Raw genomic sequence first — 21,990 nt, 5'->3', positions numbered from 1 at the left:
CAAAAGATAACATGTTTATTCACAAATTTAATGATATTTTTATAATTCTTGACAATAGTATAACTCAAAATTTTTTTAAGGGCCAATTATCAATTATCTGGCACAGGGTAGTTTTAAAACACAAAAAGGTAGTTTTAAAACACAAAAAATATTTTAATAAAGTTAATGAAACCTTTTTTTAAAAAAACTAGTATGAGTTCTAAAGTTTTTTTAAAGGTCCTTTAAACATATAAAACACAATAGCTTTTAGGACCTTTAAAAAAATAACCAAATAAACTCATCATTAGTTCGACTACACAAGTCTCCATACAATCAGCTATTATGCAATTTCAAATTTTATTTAAAGTTTTTGTTCTCTCCTTCACTTCAGAATTTCCCCAAAAAACGAGGGGGCAAAGAAATAAATATAAATCATAACTTGAATTTTCAAGAAAAAAAGATTTTAAAAAAAGTTGAAACCATAAATCCGTACAAAACGTGAAAATTTAAGAAAACAAATCATACATTTTCAAAATTTTTGGCGAATGCTCAAAATATTTTTTTATTTTTGTTTTCGAAAAAAAAACTTTTTTTAACTTGGAAAAAAGCTAACTATTACTAGAAACTATTTTACCTTTGTTTTAAATACGGGTCATTCCAGGTCAACTGGGTACACTTTTGGACTCGACCTTCACCGATTTGGACCAAACTTGGAGGGAACGTTCACCTATCGATAGTTAACAGAAATCCCAAGTTTGGTGCTGATTGGACCATCCCTGTATTTTTGGCACCGCCCTCTTTTTTGACGATTTTCTAAAAAACTTTTTTTTTTTCTTTTAATCATAACTTTGAAACTATTTGAGCAAAAAACTTTCTACAAGTTGCATTTTATAGAAAATTGTCCAAATAATTCGATAAAAATAATATTATATTTTAACATTTTAAAGTATTAAAAATTAGTTTGTTTATCACCATCGTGTTCCCCGGCCAATTTTACATAAAAATCAATGTAAACCTCAAACTAAAATGAACTTTTGGTGAGATACAGTGATTTTACTGAAAAAAGTTTGATTTTGCGCAGCACTCGGAAGAACATGGTGTACTTTTCAACAAGAAGGAATGAATCCTGCATAGTTCGTCATTAATATGTTTAAAACTTACTTCGGATTTGAATTCATAGGACAGAGTGCTACGCAAAATCACATTTTTTCAGTAAAATCGCTGTATTTCGCCAATAGTTCGTTTTAGTTTGAGGTTTACATTGATTTTTATGTAAAATTGGCCTGGGAACACAATGGTGATTAAATTAAAAAAATAGAAGTATAAGGAATTGGTCAAAACTGAATTTTAATACTTAAAACGTTAAAATATAATATTAGGGGGCATTTAAGGGTTAAAATTCTATTTTCATCGAACTGTTTGGACAATTTTCTATAAAATGCTCCTCTGAAAATATGTTTTACATGCATGTAAATCGGCAAAACAGGACACTTAAACTTTTTTTAAATCTGTTTTCTGGGCATTAAAATATACATTTTCATCTAGCTAACAAAATAAATTTGGAGACATTTGGTTGTATCATTGTTGAGATATGAAGTTAGCAGTTTCAAAAAAAAAGTCAATCATCCCTATCCTATTATATGGTCAAAAATGAGTGTTTTAGAGTTTAAAAAATCTTCATTTTTCCTGTTTGCTTTTAAGCAATCATTGCTTCAATCTTCAATATTTTTAAAGCAAATTTATAGAAAATTTTCTGATTTTTTCTAAAATTCGATTTTACATACAAAATAAAATCAAATAAAAAAGGTTTTTCCTACTCACCACAAACTCAAACACGAACGTGAGCGTTTCCCGCGTGTGGACGATGTCGTGCAGCGTCACGATGTTTGAATGTTTCAGTTCTTTCAGCAGGGACGCCTCCCGGATCGCCGTGAACGGGGCACCTTCCTCTTCCTGTAACCGGATTTCCTTTAGCGCCACCACTTGATTTGTTAAACTAAAGTAGAGAGAAGAACAAGAAGTAGAAGAAAACAAGCGTTAGATAAATCATCACCGGAAAAGTGGCTGAGGGCTTTCCGTGTTCGTTGCCAAACTTTAATTCGATTAAAGCTCCTCCAGAACAAAGGGTCCGTTCGGTGTGCGGGGAAGATAAATTGGAGCTTTTCGCAATAAACAACCGCTGGGACGGAAGGCGAAACAAGACGAGTAGGATGTGATGGATTTGTCCCACGCGATCTGTCCATTTTGGATGGACAGTTTTGGGGGGAGTAAAACGATACCGTAGTTAGTGGAGGAGGCGCACAGTTATTTACGAGCAGGCCACGTGGCTGAGACGAATTCTCAACGGAAATAAAGTATAGTTGATGTAAACTTGAAAGGAAAAAAATAAAATTAAAGCAAAAAGATTGACGCTAAGGATGCAAGAAATAGTTTTGAATAAAACTTCAATAGTTTGCATAGAATTTCTCACCGACAACCAGTTGAACCATAAATAACTGTTGATCGACGTCGAACGTATAGGTCTGGAAACTCTTTTCCGTCTTTATTTGCCTGTACAGCAATGCTGTTTGTTTTCCCGATATTGTTTTCGTGACAATCGTCCAAAGAGTTGGCTCGAGAGTTGAAATCGAATGACAGACGTAAAGCTGGGCACATATCTTTCCAAAGTGGATGTCGGAGTTAAGGCGACCGTGTTGTAAATTAAATTGAGTTTATTTTTAGCCACGTTCCGCTAGAAAAATTCAATTACATTTTCCTAAATGTGAAATTAGTTGCAGCGAAATGGAAAGCAAACTTTATCGTCCCGTACCATCTTTCAACGCTCGAAGACGCTGCCCCAAGAAAAGGGTTTCAAATTTCTCAAATTTGGCTTCGGAGCGAAAAAGGTCTTGAGCCGATGCCATCACAGTTCAGCAGCTCATCACCATCAGACACATTAACCAACAGAAGAAGAAGCAGTGGAAAAAAAACTGTCGAAGCTGTCAAGAAAATGAGCCAGCGGAAACTAATGATGATGATGATGGGAAAATCTATGGCAACGCTTGAGGGAAACCCCCCGAAGAAAAGCATAAGATTTTCGTCGGTTGTCCCCTACTTTGGGAGGTCGTGTCTTCTTGCTCTTTTTTTTCTAACAACTTAATTATAGCTACACAAGATTAAGATGAAAAAAGCTGAAAAGAGTTCGTCTTACAAATAGAAGAGTGCAGCTGAAGGGATATTTACCAAAAGTCGGGTTAAATATTTAAATGCGTCTTATTTTATTCCGGATACTTTTGAAAAAATCGAAAACAAACAGTATCATAAGCCACTTTCAAATGTTACCCTCTCAAAAAGTGCTATTATTTTTGCGCCACGTCTTGAACAAACAGAAGGCAGTCTTCTTCAGTTTTCCTCTAAGGCGCCTTGTGTTACGGACTGATGAATTTGTCCAAAAGCTGGGAAGCAAAGAGAAAAACTTCTTGCGGTTTGTGGTTGCTACAGAAAACGTTGGCAAAATTGATGGTCGGAAATGCAAAATGATGCCACTGACGGTCTCTTCCGAGCAATTAAGTCGGTAGCGCTGGAAAATCGTACGAAGATTGTAATTTTTCGTTAATTGGAGATGTTGAGATATCTAAGGATTTGATTTATACAATTAGAATAGGTTTTGCGATAGATTTAAATACCTATTTGTAGGAATTTGATTTTTAGTTTTTCATTTGTTTCAGACAATTTTGCAAAGCAAATAAATTCCAGCAAATATCTCTAAATTGGGTCCAATACCTATTACTGACCTATAATTCAATAAAAAAAGCTATAGCAAACCAATTTTTTTTTGTATGGATATAAGAATTAACAAATCGATGTGGGTAATTCTCCACCAACTCACACAGCAGTTGCCCCGACCCCTCTTCGACTTGCGTGAAATTTTGTCCTAAGGGTAACTTTTTCCCTGATCACGAATCCGAGGTCCGTTTTTGATACCTCGTGACGGAGGGGCGGTACGACTCCTTCAATTTTTGAACATGCGAAAAAACGTAATTTTCATCGAAAAACACTAAAGTTTAAAAGTTTTTAAAACTCTGCCATTTTCCGTTACTCGACTGTAAAAATTTCTGGAACATGTCAATTTATGGGAAATTTATAACATAAGGGGTTTGCTTATAAATATCACGAGTTATCGCGGCAACATGGCCGTTCATCGTCACTCGCGACAGACACGGACAACGAGACAAAAAGAAACGCAAAAAGTAACTTTTTAAAAACTTTTTTTCGTAAAATCGCGATAAATCGTGATGTTTATAAGCAAACCCCTTATGTTTATGTTTATTTTGTAATTGTCTGTTCTACAACTTTGTAAAACATTGTTACACTCTAAAAAAAAACCCTGCAAAGTTAGAAAAAACACGAAATTGTAAAATGAAAATTTTTGTTCTAGATGGAAAAATGACCCTTCTGGGTCAATGTAGATTCGAAAAGTACATTGAATTTCCCATAAAATGACATGTTCCAAAAAATTTTACAGTCAAGTAACGGAAAATGGCAGAGTTTTTAAAACTTTTTTAGTGTTATTTTCGATAAAAAATACGTTTTTCCAAAATTCTGAGTACGCCACCAAATTGGGCGTCTAATTTTACATAAAAGTCTCTTTGACACCAAATTTCTATCTCATCATCGTTTCAGGCTGCAAATTATTGAAAAACACCTCTTTTTTCGCATGTGAGCAATTCTCTACCAAAACCGGAAATGAATTTTATTTGTATTTTTGATTTGGCTCAAACTTTGTGGGGGCCTTCCCTATGACCAAATAAGCTATTTTGCGTCATTGGTTCACCCATACAAGTCTCCATACAATTTTGGCAGCTGTCCATACAAAAGTGGTATTTAAAATTCAAACAGCTGTAACTTTTGATGAATTTTCTGATCAATTTGGTGTTTTCGGCAAAGTTGGAGGAAATTTGGACTGTTGAGAAAAATAGGTACACGGAAAAAATTGCAGATTTTTAAAAACTTTTTCACTAAAACTCAATTTCCCAAAATACGTATTTTTGTTTTCGAGATTTTGATATGTTTTAGGAGTTGATTTTCCGCAACTTTTGAGCCATAGAGAACATGGTCAAAATATTTTTGCCGAATTAATTTTGAAAATGTGATTTTTGAAAAAAATTGAAGTTTCATGCAAAAACAAGTTTGACATTATTTCAATAATGCAAAGTTGAATTTGCATATCGAAAAATATTTTGAATTTTTTAAATCAGGCTCCATTTTAAAAGCTAAACATTGAATATTTGATTTAAAATGCTAGTCTTGATTTTCAATTTTCAAAATATTTTTTGAAAAGATGACCATTTCTATTTTTTTATTAAAATTAAAAATTTGCTATAAAATTGTCTGAGATATCGTATTAAAAATGGACCTTAGGTTGCTGAGATAGAGCCAATTTAAGAAAAGAAACAGAAAATTGAAGTTTTCTTAATATCACCAAAACAACCCACCATTTTCTAATGACCGTATCTCAGCAGCCAATGGTCCGATTTTCAATGTTAATACATGAAAAATTCGAAAAAATTTCACTATCTCTTGAAAACGAAAAAAATATTTCGAAAATTTTTATTAAAAATGTCAAACTAGTTTTTTAAATATTTTAAAATTCTATTTTTAAAATTCATAATAATGTTTCCATGTTTCTCTATGGCTCAAAAGTTGCGGATTTTTGTCTCGAAAATAAAAAAAATACGTATTTTGGGAAATTGAGTTTTAGTGAAAAAAGTTGATAAAAAATCTGCAATTTTTTTCCGTGTACCTATTTTTTCAAAATTCCTCAACAATACCTACAACTTTGCCGAAGACACTAAATTGATAAGAAAATTCACTCAAAAGTTACAGCTGTTTGAATATTTACATACCATTTTTGTATGGACAGCAACCAAAATTGTATGGAGACTTGTATGGGTGAACCAATGACGCAAAATAGCTTATTTGGTCATAGAGAAGGCCCCCACAAAGTTTAAGTCAAATAAAAAAATACAAAAAATAAAAATGGTCGAAATCGGCCGATTTCGTAGAGAGTTGCTCATGTTTAAAAATGGGGTCGTACCGTCCCTCCGTCACGAAGTATCAAAAACGGACCTCGGATTCGTGATCAGTGACAAAAGTTACCCCTTAGGACAAAGTTTTACGCAAATCGAAGAGGTGTCGAGGCAACTATCCCGATTTCGTGTGAGTTGGTAGAGAATTACCCTTGTTTAATTTAGTAAAACTTCTCTCCGGAGATAATCCTAAAATAAATTTCAAGTTTTTCTTCACGAATGATTTTACTTCCACCGAACAAATATTGTATATTCAAAAAAGGATGAACCAATTTTCTTTCGATTTTATTTCCCGCGAAAAGGTATATTCATGTCGGATTATACTGCTGGGAATAAAACGGATTATTTGTATTCTTTTCAAAATTTCATTTTTGCCTAGCATTCGAAAGGAGAACGACACAAAATAGAACTAGGTTGCAGGAAAAGAAAAAATCAATAGCAGCCAAATACATCGGAAAAAGTGCTGTTTGAAAACGCCGGAACTGAATCGAAATTGGAAATGGGAGAAAATCGATCCCTTCCTGCTGAGCTTTCTTTTTTATGTGTCCCCCTTTTTCCGGGCGGGAATGTTGTCTTATGATCCGGAAACGTTTTAACGCTGAAATAGATTTCAAAAGCTACAGTTGAACGACGACGCCCGAACTCTTTAAAAAGTGATGCCACCCTGAAGCTGTGGGTTCAACTTTTGGAATAAACTTTCCCCGTTGGTAAAAGGGATTGACATGCCCGGGCGAGGAACCACTTTGGGCCAGCATCAGGTTGGTTGAAAACGTAACCGGGCTTGCGGGCGAGGGAAAACTTTTTCCCAAGGACATTTTCATACGCCAAAGTGTTTGATCCCCGCCCGGTCGGTCGTCACTTTCCCAGCGGTGTCCACAACTTTACCGACCGGCGCGGATCAAAATCTCTATCGCGCTAAGCTCGGTTTGGAGAGTTCTAACAGTTGCGTAATAAACCCCTGTGGGAGGAACGTAACTTTTTGGCTGAAGCGCTCCGCACGAGGGTGAGAAAGTTCAGCCATGAAATTAGATTTGAGCAAAAGTCACCGATTTGGTGGCCCCACAGCGTGACACGAAGCGATGACACCCACCGATGCTGCTGCTGCTGCCAGCAGTGGCAATAATTGTGACCGATAATGGTGGTCAACAGCGGCGGGTACACCCTATCGAGCCAATCTGTCCCTCGTAAAACTTTTGCTGACCTCTGTAGTTTGACTTTTCACTGTGTTTTTATGCTGAGCAATTTTCTGAAACTTTGCGAGTGATTACTCTGTGACCAAAAATACCATTTTGAATATTTTATTCTACCATACAAATTTTCATGATATTTTGGTAGCTCTGCATACAAAAATGATATAAAAAGAGCGGTTTGCTGATCTTTTCAACCAAAAATGCATATTTGATATGATGCTATGAAATTGTTATATAGCTATCGGATGGTGAAGTAAAACGGTTTCTTGTTCAGATCAGAAATCCAAGTTAGCCATAGCCAATAGGTTAGTTTCGGGTTTAACACATTTTCCCTGTGTTAAAAAAGTAGTTAGATGTGTTAGATGTAAAATGAATTTAATTTAAAAAAACTCAAATATTAGAAGAAATATACCCTTTCAAATCAAACTCCTATCTTCGTCATATGAAGTATTTGATGCTCGATTAAAGCTTCAAAAATACTTTTTAGGCTATAAACTTACCAACATCAGCACCGCCTCAAGTAAGCACGCAAATTTATGCTATTTACTGGCCAAAAAGATCAAATTTAATGCACTTTTGATCATAATTTCTCTTTTGCGAGACCATTTCTCATCATTTTGGTGGCACGCACATCCACACGCAAGATGAGAGGTTAACTGCTTACCTGCGCAAACGTTTTCAAAGCGCTTAAGATATAAAATAGCTTTCAACTACCGGCAACATGTTTTTTTGCACATTAGTTAGTCACTCACTTGAAAAATAATCCCGAAACATGTATATAATTAGCAAGCGCCATCAAAAAAACAAATGCGCCAAGTCTTTTGACGTTTGAATTTTGACGACCCATTCCAATCGAAGGCTGAAGAAAACCGAGCAAGAAGCGAAGGCAATTAAAGAACAAAGGGTGGCCACCAACACCACCAGCAGCGCCTGTTGGAGTGAGCTAGTGATGCCAGGAAATTTTCTCTATAAATGCTACTAGTCGTGAGTGTTTGCTTAACGATTGAGTGCATCACCCGGGAACTTTTTACTAAAATTCAAATTTCTCGAAAAGGTTTAAAGTTTTCGCAAAACTAATCCCGACATTTCAGAGTATGTCTTGTGCAAATATGAGCTTTGTTGGTAATCTTTGCTCATAGAAACATGTAATTTGTAAACAACTTTTGACGAACGTAACATTTTTGCCAAGTTCCCCTTCGTGTAGCAGAAAACAAAACCATTTTTTGGGAAAACTGGTCCCGACAGGTTCTAGTTTAGACAATTCCCTTCAATTTGATGTATAGAAAGTATAGCATTGTATACCAAAAACTTACAGAACTATCCATTTTGTAAAAAAAAAATCAATTTCATTTATGTTGGAATTTCATCAATTTTGTTAGCACTAAGCAAACCCAAAAGAACGCTGGAACAAAAAAAGAACTAAGCTGAAAATAGGAAAATGGGCGCAGCCTAATGCACTCGACTGATTAGAATGCATTTGGGAAATTATTTTTTTTATGCTTGTAAAAGGAATAGCATAACTTTTAATAAAAGTGAAAATAAACAGAAATGTTGCTATACTCGTTGGTGTACTTGGTTTTAGTAAATTTCAAGAAACACTTCAGGTTATCCAGCATCATTCAAACACGACCGCTTATTAGGCTTAAAACTATTCCGTTTCCACGAAAGAGCAAATGATTGATCATTTCAAACTTTAAATTCGAGGATAGGTGGTTTATGCACGATCGTTAGTCTATAACAGTTAAAATTTCATAAACATAAAAAGCATTTGGCAACAAAAGTACTGATAAAGAAGGCAAATAAAAGAAAATTTCTTAAAAAATTGCAATTTTTGACGTCAAGCTATACATAATTTAAAAACCGAAGGAGAAGCGAAGGCAATTAAAGAAAAAAGGGTGGCCACAACAAACCATGAGCGCCTGTTGAAAGTGAGTCTTGATTTGAAATTTTCTATAAATATACTTTTCGTGAGTGTTCGGAAAATTTCATCAATGTTTCATATTTTAACATTGAAAATCGGACCAAAAGTTGCTGAGATATCGATAGAAAATGGTGGGTTGTCTCGAGATTAGAAAACATCAATTTTCCTGTTTTAAATGCTTGCAAGGAATATCTCAGCAACTAAGGTTGGTGTACTTGGTTTTAGTAAATTTAAAAAATATCAGCTTTTCAAAATTATTCAGAAGAGAGCAAACATGGGCATTAATTTAAAAATGAATAACTGTTACTATTTTTGAAAGAGGCAAATGATTGTTCATTTCAAACTTTAAATTCAAAGGTTGGTTTATGCACGATCATAAGCTTTTTAAAACAGATGCTAAAATTTTTTAACATTAAAAAACACATTTGGGCATTTAAAAGTATTGATAAAGTTAGAGGTATTTGAAGTTAGCAATTTCAAAAATTGCCCATTCATGGATTGTCAAGCTATAAAAATTTTAGAAAAAGTTAAATGGTCCCATGCATGACGAAGGCCGATTTTCAAAAAGTTTATTTTTAAAAAGATAAAAATATTTTTATGTTTTTCATATAAAATGAAGTTTTTGATTTTGTATTTAAAAAATGCAAAATTTCAAAATCGCGCTTTCATGAAATTTGGATATGTTTGCGAGATACCCAAAATTCAGCCAATTTTGTCTATGCATGTCGAGATATCGTGGCACCCGTAAATCAATTCCTGCTGTTTAAAAAAACGCTCGCAATTTCTCAGTTCGCTAAGCGCATGGCAAAATTTTCAGCTAAAATCGCCTGTAACTTACTTTAATCAAAAATATCTTCATGAAACTTTCAGGAGTGATAGAAAATCATCTTTTAAGTTGATTCAATAAATTTTCTGTAATACGAAATTTTGTGATTTTCTACATGTATGTAACCAAACAACGGTGCACTTGATCAAAATTTCACTGTAGTACTTTTTGATTGTAAATTCAATTTTACATCGAAAAATAAAGTTGAAAATTTTTTGCATCAGTATTTCGATTTTTTGAAAAAATTAGTATTGATTCAAAAATTCATAACTCGGTCGAAGATTTTTTGCCCAATCTGGAAATTTCAGAAACGTTTACATCCCCTAAAACATATCAGAAAATGAAAAAAATAAATAAAAATAGTATTGGTTTGCAAATCAAGTTTTAGTAACAAAAAGTGAAATTAAAAATCATCAGAAAAAAAATACCGTGTATCATTTTTTTCCGTATAGTCCTTATCCATACCTACAACTATGCCGAAGATACCAAATCGATCAAAAAATTCCTTCAAAAGATACAGATTTTTGAATTTTTGTATACAGTTTTTGTATGGACAGCTGCCAAATTTGTATGGAAAATTATATGGACAAACTTATGATGCAGAAAAACTTCTTTGGGCATACCGAAGGCACCAAAAAGTTTCAGATGGATGAAAAATACAAAAATTAAATTTTATGAAAAAGACCGCTTTCTTAGAGAACAGCTCATGGGACTTCGGATAATCAAATCACGAACAAAAAATCGAATTCGATTAAGGTTTTAGGGTAGCTTTTGATTGTTAAAGCTGGTGAAAAATCTTTTATTCAAAAACGTCTTCTCGTCAGGCTTAACTCGGATCGTTTTGCGGTCTTCGACAAAGTTGTTTGGCCTTTCCCCATACATTTTTTCAAATTTTCCTATACAAACTTTAACGATAAAAGCGACCTTTAACTCTTAACCGAATTGGCTCAAAATTGGCACAGTAACTTTCCTAAAGAATCAAGCCAGGGAGTATCGCTAAAGATTTTCCAAAAAGATTAAACTTGTTCTTGTCTCCCTAATCTCCATACAATTTTGAGTTCTGTTTATACAAAAAATGCACGTGAATGTTCTAAAAGCTGTATCAAGAAAAAGGATTTTCTGATCGATTTGATGTCTTGGGCAAAGTTGTAAGTTATGATTAGAACTTTTCAGAAAAAATGGTCCACAGAAAAAAATACCGATTTTTGATTCAACTTTTCAAAACATGAAAGTTTACTCCTCAAATTATATATATATATATATATCTGAATTTTGGAAAAAAATATTTTTGAAGGCTAAAAAGGCAAGGGTTTAAGATGCTGTAACGCCTGGTACCGGAGTATACCTTTTTGAGAAAAAGTGATTTTGGAAAAATAATCGAGAACATTGCTAAACAAAATTTCAAAACTCACTTCTAGATGCAAAATCACATTTGCAATCGATAATGTCGAACCACATTTTTTATATAAAAAACACATTTTCCAAGATATTAACATTCTAAGATGAAAATTTTCGATAAATGTTCAGTTTTTGTTAGAAAATTAAATAGATTTCTTGAAGAATAACTACCTTTCAAAACATATTTTCGAAATTGACGTATTCAGGTTGCTAAGAAATACAGCTTCTTAGATTTTATTTTATCTTGTGAAAAATAAGTTGCTTTCTGTGTTTAAAACTTACGTGAACATTTTTCGAAAAATAGCATAAAATGCCTATAACTTGAAAACTGGTTTTGTTCACTGTCATAAAAGATAGCCCCAAATACGGAATTCAACTTATTGATTATTGATAAAGAAGTCAAATTCCTTTTCAAGATACAGAATTTCGAACATTCACATTTCACATGCCCAGTGTGTATGGAAAAAACAATGATGCAAAATGGCTTCTTTTGACATAAGGAATGTATAGACAAAGTTTCATCTAATTCAAAGATTCAAAGAAAAGTCGATTTGCGAGAACGTAAAAATTTACTTTAAGATATGCTCTACTTGGAATTCCCTTACAGTGTCAAATATAAATTTGATAATTAAATTACCCTGGGTCCTGTCTGCATGACCTATTTTGGGAGAGGAGCAAGTGAGATCCTTCTTTGCTGAAATTCATTCGTTTTTTATACCTATGAATTCCTGCCTGGCACGAGACAAGGAAATCTTCCGGGAATAAGATATCTTCCAGGACAATTTTGTAATTTATCTAGAAGTTTTTTCACTTGACACGAGAACATCCCCCACTGGCAAGACGAAAAACTGAAAACATTCAATCTTGCTCCCGTTTCGAGCAGGGAAAATAACTTTGCAAAACAATAATTTGCTCATGAAATTGAAATTGAAACTTTGGGCAAGCCAACACCCGGCCAGAGTGTGAGTCCCAAGTGATAACAATTTCCATCAACACTCATCACGGCCACGCGAGAAAAGCGCGTGAAACTGCGTCGCCGGGGGTGAGAAAATTGAATCAATTTATAACATTTATTTTTCTCATTTGGCACGCTTTTGTTGACGTTGAATTTGGTCTGCGAGATGGGGAGGGGGGGGGACGACACCAAGGGATAAAAGATTGCCACCAATTTATAGCGCCCAACACGCCTTGTTGAGGTGTGTGGTTGACACAACGTTGTGTCAACAGAAATGACCTGTGCTGGGACGCGGAAGATAAGAGGTATCCCTTAGATACCGCCGTTAGGACCTGGAGGAAAAACAATTTTAATTTATTGTCATTCCAGTGTTACTGCGGCGGACAAGCGCCGGAAGATGCTATCACTTCCGGGGCAGTAAAAACTTAAGGATGCCGGAATTAGTAGAGGATTATGGAAGTGCTTACGGACACGTCGAAACGGTGTTTTCCTCCGGTGTTCCGGTGAATTTCCCCTTTCCTTAATCCCCATTGTTGGCTTTCTTTGGCTGTTTGTTATGTCTTAAGCTCTCTTGCTCTCTTCACTCGAAGGTTCTTTTTCTTTCTAGTCCCCCTTGCTAGGGAGGAGTGAAGGATATATGAGAGCATTTTTGAATTTATAGGATCCGGCGAAATTTATGGTATTTCTTCGTACCGGATTCCACCATGCCACGAGGACGACATCGTCCTTGTGAACCACTTCGCTATAGGAGATTCCGGCAGGACTGAGGAAATAACAACAGTTTTGTAGTAGAAGACGTCCAGAAGAGATATCTGATGGTCTACTTGCCTCCTGAATGTCGGGCCAGAATAAAGAATGTGGGCATAATTTATCACATCACATAAGGACAGTGGGGGATTTGTTTTGAATAATAAAACCAAATTGTTGACCAAAGGTGGTCACTATCCTGTGTTTGAAAAGTTTCAACAGATGATGCATTTGTCTAATCCTACCAGAGCCCAGCCATTCTTTGTATAGGTTTAAAAATAACTTTTATTTATCCTTAGTTAAGAATAATTTGTCTCCGTCCGATAAACTTAGGAAAACGTTCATGGTCTAATTTATTGACGTTGCAAGTGAAATATTTGAAGTTCTTTTTACAGTAAAACCCTCCGGAATTCCACTAAATTTCCAAACATAAAATTTCACGCACCCCGGAAGTCGACAAGAAATTCTACTGTCATTCAGCGTCGACCATTGACATGTCACGCTACGACGGACCACGGACGGGTGTGACGGCAGAATGAACGAAAGAAAGCTAAAATTTGAATAATTTTATTGACGAGACCGGCTGAGCTCATAAATTATGCAATAAAAGAATTTAAATATTTTTTTCGCCAGCCACACACCAACCCAACCGGAAGTCAAAATTTTCCCTCGTCGTTTTCGAGTGAAAAAAAAAGTTCGCAGGTTTCCGCGTTGATTGATTCTAAAGCCGACGTGTTCAAATTGCTCCCAGCAGGGACATTTACGACGACACTGTGCGAAAAGCGGAAATGGGTTCGCACACCTTGTTGCGACCGTTTCTGTTCTGGAGGAGCTGTTAATTTTACGGCAGTTGTTGAGGATTGAGACCGGTGGGAAGAAATCCGGCAGAGTTTCAACTTACTTGCTATAACCCTTGAATACCGTCGCATAAGATCCTTCGCCGAGCTGCTCGAGTTTGATGTATGCTTCTGTTTTGCCGAACGGAGAGTCACCCTGGAAAAGGACAGAAATAAACGTTTAGGTTAGATTAGTTTTGAACAATTGGAATAGTAAGGTTTTTAAAGATTTATTTGTTGGAAAATTTAATGAATATATTACTGCAAGATATTATTAGACAGTAGTTCATGCAACAAGTTACAAAATGATGGTTTTTTTTTTTAAATACGAATTCGTACATTCAACCTCTGCTGAGTGCTATAATAGATCTTTTGCAATTCCGTCGTGAAGCTACTTACTATTCCTGTCATTCTCGAACGACGAAACAGCCTACTTTTCCCTACCAAAAATAATAGAATCGAATAGTAACCCTTTTCAAAACAAATGCTGAAAAGTTCTACTTTTCAGCACTGAAAATGGATGCTGAAAAGTTGAACTTTTCAGCACTTGTTAAGAAAATTTATACTTTAATACATTTTTTTGATTTGAACGATTCATTGACTTAATTCATGGACATTTGACCATTAATTCTGTTCAAAAGGTGTTTTCGGAAAAAAATGTTTGGACTCGTTGCAAAACTTGATTTTTTCAGCACTCGTCCAATTTATTCGTTATTTATTACTATTTTTTTATTTATCGTATTCATTATAAATGTACGACTCGTGCTGAAAAAATCCTCTTTTTGCAACTTGTTGCATAATAGTAGTTTATGCAACAAGTTGCAAAAAGAGGATTTTTTCAGCACGAGTCGTACATTTATCCAACGAGGTTCACCGAGTTGGATAAATACGAAGAGTGCTGAAAAAATCAAGTTTTGCAACGAGTTCCATACAACATTTTTTGCAATTCCAAAAAACACACACTGAGTGAAATTTTTTGTCAAATTTTCATGTATTTTGTCAATAAATCGTTTAAATCAAAAAAATGTTGAAAAGTGTTACTTTTCGAAACAAGTGCTGAAAAGTTCAACTTTTCAGCACCCATTTCAGTGCTGAAAAGTAGAACTTTTCAGCATTTATTTTGAAAAGTGTTACTATTCGATTCTGTTATTTTTGGTACAGAAAAGTAGGCTATTTCGCCGTTCAAGAATGACAGGAAAAGTAAATAGTTTCACGTCGGAATTGCAAAATAGTAGTTTATGCAACAAGTTGCAAAAAGAGGATTTTTTCAGCACGAGTCGTACATTTATCCAACGAGGTTCACCGAGTTGGATAAATACGAAGAGTGCTGAAAAAATCAAGTTTTGCAACGAGTTCCATACAACATTTTTTGCAATTTCGAAAAACACCCATTGAGTGAAATTTTAAGTCTAATTTTCATATGTTTTGTCAATAAATCGTTTAAATCAAAAAAATGTTGAAAAGTGTTACTTTTCGAAACAAGTGCTGAAAAGTTCAACTTTTCAGCACCCATTTCAGTGCTGAAAAGTAGAACTTTTCAGCATTTCCCGAGCAGACGGAAATAACGTGGGAATAACATTTTTTGTTATTTGAAAATCCTGGGCCAATAACATTTAATGTTATTTATAACAAGATTTGTTATTCGCCGTTATGATTTTTTTGTTATTGGATTGTTATTGTAATAACAGACTAATAACATTTTGCGTTATTCTTCGAACAAATCTTTGTTATTCTTTTTTGTTATTTTAACAACTAATCCGATCATCCCAATAACAGTTCGAGTTATTCTTCCATAACAAAAAATGTTATTCCTAAGTTGTTTTGACTTTCAACCAATATCAGACCAATAACAAATTTGGTTATGATAACATAAACTGTTATTAGGCTCTCATGCAAAAATGGATTTTGCAAGAATATTCCATAACATTTTTTGTTATTTTAACAGTATTTGTTATTGAAATGGCATGAATTTTGTTATTACCGCCTGCCCGGGTTATTTTGAAAAGTGTAGCTATTCGATTTTGCTATTTTTGGTACAGAAAAGTAGGCTATTTCGTCGTTCAAGAATGACAGGAAAAGTAGTTTCACGACGGAATTGCAAAACTACTATTTCACTACTATTATTTTTGCAACAACACGGAGAAAAAACGTACCATGAAATTTGAACACTTTGTTCGTGGTTCCCATTTTCATGAACGCTTGCTCACGATTTTGGGAAATTTTCTCCGTGAAGTTGCTAAAAGACGATTTGTTCAGAGTCAGGTTTACCGAGTTAGATCAATACGACGAGTGTTGAATAAATCATGTTTTGCAACGAGTTGAATACAACATTTTTTACAGTTCCAGAAAATGTCCGGAATTCCGGAGCACGTCTTTTTTCAATGAAACGTTTTTTTCCCGCTTGAATGTTCAAGCCGTCAGAATAAGTGTCAAACTCCAAAACAGTACCGAAAAGTATATAATAGTAGTTTATGCAACAAGTTGCAAAATGAGATTTTTTTTCAGCACGAGTCGTACATTTATCCAACGGAATCACCGAGTTGGATAAATACGAAGAGTGCTGAAAACATCAAGTTTTGCAACGAGTTCCATACAACATTTTTTGCAATTCCGAAAAACACCCATTGAGTGAAATTTTAAGTCAAATTTTTATGTATTTTGACAATAAATCGTTTAAATCAAAAAATTTTCGAAAAGTGTTACTTTTCGAAACAAGTGCTGAAAAGTTCAACTTTTCAGCACCCATTTTAGTGCTGAAAAGTATAACTTTTCAGCATTTATTTTGAAAAGTGTTACTATTCGATTCTGTTATTTTTGGTACAGAAAAGTAGGCTATTTCGTCGTTCGAGAATGACAGGAAAAGTAAGGGACCATCCATAAACCACGTGGACACTTTTTTGAAAATCTCAACCCCCCCTCGTGGACAATTGTCCATACAAAAAAAAAATTGTTTGTATGGAGCGTGGACAATCGCCATAACCCCCTTAAGTGTCCACGTGGTTTATGGATGGTCCCTAAGTAGTTTCACGACGGAATTGCAAAAAAGTACTTTTCGAAACACGTGGTGAAAAGTTGACCTTTGAATGCTAGTTTATGCAATAGCAAATAGAAGATTTTTTCAGGACAAGTCGTACATTTATAATGAATACGATAGATAAATAAATAGTAATAAATAACGAATAAAAACGACGAGTGCTGACAAAATCAAGTTTTGCAACAAGTCCATAATTTTTTTTTTGCAATTCTGTAAATCACCCTTCCAAAGGAATTATACGTCAAATGTATTTAGTCAATTGACCGTTTAAATCAAAACAATGTTGAAAAGAATTACTTTTCTAAACAGTTGCTGAAAAGTTATATTTTTTCAGCATCCATTTTAGAGCTGAAAAGTAGAACTTTTCAGAACTTGTTTTGAAAATTTACTAAAATGCAAAAAATGTTATTATGTAATTAATACACACACGATCAAGTAGCTCATCTGTATGAGAAACCTTCTTCAACGATAAGTCAAACTTATCAATGTGCTTCCTACAAATATTGTAACGGCCTGATAGCCGTGTGGGCCAAGGTGCACGTTTCTATAGTGCTGGCTTTAATTCTCACAAGTTTCAATTTTTTTGTAGCAACAAAAAAAGAACGGTCGTGTAATATTAAAGTGATTTTGCTGACGAAGATTTCATTTTTGCTATGAAAAAACACCAGAAAAAAATAATTGCTCAATCATAATGTGTATTTTTGATTTATTCATGAAAGCCTTTCACAAGTTAGTCCACGATACTCACATATCACTTCTCTAAAGAGCGATGATTTACACAAAGATTTATCCCATGGTTTCACATTCAAAGTCTGGGGTGTGGTGGTTCCATGCATGGAAATCTCACTATCCCTTTATGCAGAACATTTACTTTCCCACCGTGCTGTGAGCATGACATATTTGCGCGTGGTATACATATTGCATACCTCCCAGGCGCGGCGCCAACTTATCACATCCCATTGAGTCGTCGTCGTTGTCACAGCAGAACAGCGTGTTTGAGTGTGTTGTGTTTGTGTGGGAACGGCATTGCATAGTACAGTGCAACAATAGGAACTATCAGAAGAACAATTCATAATCATAACCGTCATCCTTTTTCAAATTCTGAACATTATTAGGAGGTGGGGGGTGAAGAACTGCAGCGTGGTGGTGAAGTATGCTTTTATCAGTGTCTGTACAGTCAGTGATATCTGGATTCCCGCAGCGTTCAGACTACAGGTGGGCTTTGCTGAACGGATTGAAAATTGTTATTGAACACAAAATGTTAGTTTTGACGATTAAAAAATAGCTGATTGATTTTGGACCGAATTTGATTTCTGTCGAAATTGAAATCAAACTAGCAAAGTCTACCTGTACGCGGAAAGCCCCACGTTTTCCGCATTGTAAAATAGAAAAAGCATAAAAGTCCCTCCCCACACAGTGCTGGCAGGTTTCTCTTTGTACAATGAGAAATATCCTTCCTGTGTGAGCAGTAAACTTGCATAACAACAGTCAGCGTGCACTGCACTTTGGGGCTTTCTTAATATGAAATGGCGCTCGTTGCCATTCCCCCCTTCCGCACAGACAATGAAGAATTGACTGCAGCAGCAACTCCACAGCAAGTTCAAGTTCTCCGAACCCTCCCATGCTGTTATCGCTCCCTTTGCATGATTTCGTTATTTTAAATTTTGCCTTTTTCTCCGTCATCTTTTTAGCTTTGCGACTGATTACACCCGGGAACAACTTCTTCCCGGACCTTTGACATTATCCTGTCGAGATTGCTGCTCTCTGTCACACACACACACTCTCACACTCATGTCACACGTTACATGAATGAAAATGGAAGCATGACGGCTCTAACAAAGTTCAAAAGTGACATTTCTTCTGCCATTGTGCCTGTTCCCCATAATTCCCACAAAAGAGAGGATATCTTTAGCAAAAGTTGAAAACTCAACCGTCACCTTCCGGGAGCCAAGGAAATTTGGGGTCGTTCAAAAGTGCCGCATCGAATGTAGTTCAAATTTCCGAGCGCACCTGCTATGGACGACCCCTGGAAGCCGAAAGTTGGCCCAGACAGCACATACCTATGGGTTTGCTTTATGGTTGGCTGTTGTAACAGAGAAAAGAGAGGGAATTCCCGGAAACAAAAGAGCAAACAAGTGATATGATTTATGTGACGTTTGAATGTAAATTGTCTCCGGGAGCATTTTCTTTTTGTAACTCAGTGTTTTTGATGTTGAGGGAATCGTGGGGGTATGTAAAAAGAGGGTATTTTCACAGTTGCGTGAATCTTTACGCTGTAGATATTTTTGTGGGAATTTATGGTAGAGTTGAAAAAAAAACCTGTCTTACTTTCCTGTTTTAATTTGTTGTTAAACGTATACTGGGTTTCAACATAGTATCTGGTTTTAACTCACAAAGCAGGGTTTTACCCCTCTTCGATTTGCGTGAAATTTAGAATAAGGGTAAATTTGTCCCTGATCACGAATCCGAGGTCCGTTTTTGATATCTCGTGACGGAGGGGCGGTATGACCTTCCATTTCGAACATGCGAAAAAAGAGGTGTTTTTCAATAATTTGCAGCCTAAAACGGTGATGAGATAGAAATTTCGTGTCAAAGGACTTTTATGTAAAATTAGACGCCCGATTTGATGGCGTACTCAGAATTCCGGAAACGTATTTTCATCGAAAACACTAAAAAGTTTTAAAAATTCTCCCATTTTTCACTGACTGTAAAAATTTTGAACATGTTATTTTATGGAAAATTTAATGTACTTTTCGAATCTACATTGTCCCAGAAGGGCTTTTTTCATTTAGAACAAAATTTTTCATTTTAAAATTTCGTGTTTTTCTAACTTTGCAGGGTTTTTTAGAGTGCAATGTTCTACAAAGTTGTAGAACAGACAATTACAAAAATTTTGATATATGACATAAGGGGTTTGCTTATAAACATCACGAGTTATCGCGATTTACGAAAAAGTTTTGAAAAAGTTGGTCGTCATCGATCATGGCCGTTCATGGTCACCCGCGACAGACACGACGACGAACAAAGAGAAACGCAAAAAGTAACTTTTTCAAAACTTTTTTCGTAAAATCGCGATAACTTGATGTTTATTAAACCCTTATGTCTATATATCAAAATTTTGTAATTGTCGCTCTACAACTTTGTAGAACATTGTTACACTCTAAAAATAACCCAAAGTTAGAAACACGAAATTTTAAAATGAAAATTTTGTTCTAAAATGAAAATGACCCTTCTGGGACAATGTAGATCGAAAAGTACATTAAATTTCCCATAAAATGACATGTTCCAAAATTTTTACACGAGTAACGGAAAATGGGAGAATTTTTCAAAACTTTTTTAGTGTTTTTTCGATGAAAAATACGTTTTTTCGGAATTCTGAGTACGCCATCAAATCGGGCGTCTAATTTTACATAAAGTCCCTTTGACACCAAATTTCTATCTCATCACCGTTTCAGGCTGCAAATTATTGAAAAACACCTCTTTTTCGCATGTTCAAAAATGGAAGGGTCACCTGCCCTCCGTCACAGATATCAAAAAACGGACCTCGGATTCGTGATCAGGGACAAAAGTTACCCCTTAGGACAAAGTTTCACGCAAATCGAAGAGGGGTCGGGGCAACTTTTCCCGATTTCGTGTGAGTTGGTAGAGAATTACCCATCTTGATTTTAGCTGACAAAGCAGAATTGGATTTTACTCCAGCATTCCACACAATGGCCGTTGCTCAGATATTAGAATAAAGGTAAATATTTGCCTGTTCCGGAATCAAATACGAGAGCACCATGAGCGAGCACTTCAACGTCACAGGACGAAGACAGGCACAAAGTTGACAACGATGCAGGATGCTTCAAATCTTCGAGCACCATGCGTCTCCTTCATCCAAGAGGTCGGTTCTTCTCACATAAGTTTCTCTGTAGCTGAGCCACTCCCAGCGGTCGACACGCAGGGTAGCCTTGTCCCGCAAATGTTTGCCCAGATATTAACGCTCAGAGATATACGGAGCAATATTTGTGTTTGCTCTGTACCGTTTCTGGGATGCTCCTTGCTGCTGCCCACCCGAGCCACAGTAACTCCGGGAACTCAGCGCCTGCTTCCAGGAGAGCTTTTTAACATTATTTGCTGTTTTCTTCGCTTTATCTTGGGCTGACAGTTTGTTTACTGCCAGTGCTTTCCAGTGAGGTATCCTATATTGAGGCCAATGAAACTCGTTAGAGAATTCTGAGGAATTTCTTCCAAAATAAGGTTCCATGATCCCGATCGGTTGATTTTCCTTCGGGTGTTGTAAATCATTTGAAACACGAAACAATAAACAAACTCCTAATCAATCCTCCAGGAGCTGTTTTCCGTTCGGCGAAAAAGGTCGTCGATGCCATAACCTGCCGTAATTTCCCGTGTTTCGTAACAAGCCGTGTTAGCCTTCGTTCCGAGAAGCTGACGAACAAACAGCAGTGGAGCCTCATGAACAGTGTATTTTATTCGAGTCTGGAAAATCCCAGACCCGTTCTTTTGTGCGCAAATAAACTTTGGGATATTGTTGGCTATCTAAACATTTCCATCGTTTTCAGGCAACTTTTATCCTCTCGGAGCAGCGAGGAAATCCACTTTTATGTCTCGTTGTTCCAGCAGTAACGCTGTACATTCCATTTTTGGCCTGTTGACCTTTCACCTCTCGGGTCGAAAATTTGGTAGCTCAAGACTGGAACATGGGTCTGTTCTGGTCTGGGAGGGGAAAACGCAAAGGAAAGAACAGACCCATTAACAACCACAGCAGCCGGACAATCAGGCTAAATTGCTTTGATGTGGGTTGAGCTCTGGAACGACGGTTCAGGATCGTCCAAATTTACGAAGGAATAATTAGGGCTCGGGAAATTGAATTCGCACAGGATTCAACCCTTCATCAAAAGTGCGCGGGCAAAACTTTGTGCTGGAGGAATTAAAGCACCGCACAAAGTTTTGCTGGAGTAAATTCATGCTTTTTTCGTTTGACAACAAAAATCTAATAAGAAAAAGATTTTAATATTAGTAAGTCTTGCAATTAA

General features: G+C 35.8%; 1 protein-coding gene across 1 annotated transcript in view; it reads right to left on the bottom strand.

Moving 5' to 3' along the window:
* Window positions 1-21,990, bottom strand: part of LOC6040611 (cyclin-dependent kinase 14) — a 242,186-nt gene that overhangs the window by 7,263 nt on the left and 212,933 nt on the right. Inside the window, exons 5-6 of the mRNA XM_038259731.1 lie at window positions 13,986-14,077; window positions 1,801-1,975 (exon numbers count right to left, since the gene is read on the bottom strand). Of these exons, the coding sequence (XP_038115659.1) occupies window positions 1,801-1,975; window positions 13,986-14,077 (267 nt within the window). The remainder of the gene's footprint in view (window positions 1-1,800; window positions 1,976-13,985; window positions 14,078-21,990) is intronic.

Source organism: Culex quinquefasciatus, chromosome 3, assembly GCF_015732765.1.
Source record: "Culex quinquefasciatus strain JHB chromosome 3, VPISU_Cqui_1.0_pri_paternal, whole genome shotgun sequence".
Lineage (NCBI taxonomy): Eukaryota > Metazoa > Arthropoda > Insecta > Diptera > Culicidae > Culex > Culex quinquefasciatus.
Note: the sequence above shows the minus strand (reverse complement) of the source record. Positions and strands in the feature narration are given on the sequence as shown.